This window comes from Nestor notabilis, unplaced genomic scaffold (assembly GCF_000696875.1).
Source record: "Nestor notabilis isolate BGI_N333 unplaced genomic scaffold, ASM69687v1 scaffold20711, whole genome shotgun sequence".
NCBI classification, from domain to species: Eukaryota; Metazoa; Chordata; class Aves; order Psittaciformes; family Psittacidae; genus Nestor; species Nestor notabilis.
In genome coordinates, this window is record NW_009916305.1 from 5,866 (window position 1) to 7,422 (window position 1,557).

Consider the following 1,557-nt stretch of genomic DNA (forward strand, 5'->3'; position numbering starts at 1 on the left):
TGTGCGCGTCTTAGTGGTTTGCTCAGCGGACCCCCCCCTGCCTTTGCAATGGGTGTGGTTTTCTAAAGCTTATCCAGAGAGCAGGAGCACAGGACCAAGCTGTGACCCGCTGCAGTCGCACACGTGTCTGGGTGTAGCGCTGGGCTCTTCTTTTCTTATCGGTGTTTGCAGCAAATCCTTCCCAGGTAGCAGAGTAGTCACAGACAAGGTAATTTCTATTCTCTATTCTATTCACTATACGGAGGTGCTTTCCCAAGGCAGCTGAGCACACACATCACCACTGCACAGCTTAGGGGTGGGTAGCCAGGTAAATGCTTTGGAGCTGAACCACTTGTGCTCCACAACCACATGTGCTGCAGGAAGCAGGTAGCCCTGCCCAGGACCACTAAGCACAACTCCATGCACCTGGGCACTCTCAGAGAGAACTGCATACACCTGGTCTCTGCTCGAAGAGGAAGGCTCACTGCTTCTCTCTGGTGGGCTGATGGAGGCTTTGCTGCAGAGACAGCTACAGCTGAGCCTGGCTTCACCCCAGCAGTGCTTTAACGAGCTCTGCACCTGGCTCCATCCCAGGTTGTCCCCCGGGTTTCCATGGAGCGGGCTGCCGGGAGCGCTGCGACTGTGAGCATGGAGCAGGCTGTGACCCCGTCACCGGCCGCTGCCACGGGTCCGGGGCCCCCCCCCCGGGCCGCGGCCGCGGCCCCGCCGGGCTCCACGGCGAGCGCTGCCAGACAGGTACCCGTCCTCCTCCCAGGAACAGGCAGGATCCCAAGGTGGGATCTCGCACTGCCCGTGCCGTATCTGACCTCTGAAAACAGGCTGCAAGGAGGGAACGTACGGCGAGGGATGCCAGCAGCTCTGTGACTGCGTCGGCAACGCGTCCTGCAACCCAGCCACCGGGCACTGCCTGTGCCCCCCGGGACGCTGCCAGACAGGTACCCGTCCTCCTCCCAGGAACAGGCAGGATCCCAAGGTGGGATCTCGCACTGCCCGTGCCGTATCTGACCTCTGAAAACAGGCTGCAAGGAGGGAACGTACGGCGAGGGATGCCAGCAGCTCTGTGACTGCGTCGGCAACGCGTCCTGCAACCCAGCCACCGGGCACTGCCTGTGCCCCCCGGGAAAAACCGGCCGCAAGTGTGGCTCAGGTGAGTCAAAGCAGTGCTCGGGAAGGGGGGACAGGGGCCCTAAAGTGGATGCAAACCCCCGCTTGAGGAGCTAAATTCTCACGGAAGGGGGCTTTCTTTTTTTGTGCGTGTCCCGCAGAGCAGTGCGAGGGCATCTCAACAGCGGTCACCTCGCCAGCCTCTATTTGTAGTCAGATCTGAATGCAAATGCTCCCCCAGCCTCCAATGCCCTCGCATTTAGCTCTCCAGAGTCAAAAGGCTGGAGATCAAATGCAGAAGGAACACGTTGTTAGCCTTGGGATGTCCTGTGTCACCAGGGCTCAAGAGCAGTAGGGGGGGAAAGGCAAAATCTCTGCCTTTCCCTTGCGCTCAGGCTGCCCCACAGGCTCTGCCTGCTGCACGGTGGGAAGTGCCTGCTCCATCCTGCCCAG

General features: G+C 60.4%; 1 protein-coding gene across 1 annotated transcript in view; it reads left to right on the top strand.

The window, feature by feature from the left end:
* LOC104413517 (multiple epidermal growth factor-like domains protein 6) overlaps positions 1 to 1,557 on the top strand; it is a gene marked incomplete at both ends in the record, with an annotated part of 5,192 nt that overhangs the window by 3,457 nt on the left and 178 nt on the right. Inside the window, 4 exons of the mRNA XM_010024521.1 lie at positions 574 to 735; positions 819 to 935; positions 1,019 to 1,147; positions 1,266 to 1,269. Of these exons, the coding sequence (XP_010022823.1) occupies positions 574 to 735; positions 819 to 935; positions 1,019 to 1,147; positions 1,266 to 1,269 (412 nt within the window). The remainder of the gene's footprint in view (positions 1 to 573; positions 736 to 818; positions 936 to 1,018; positions 1,148 to 1,265; positions 1,270 to 1,557) is intronic.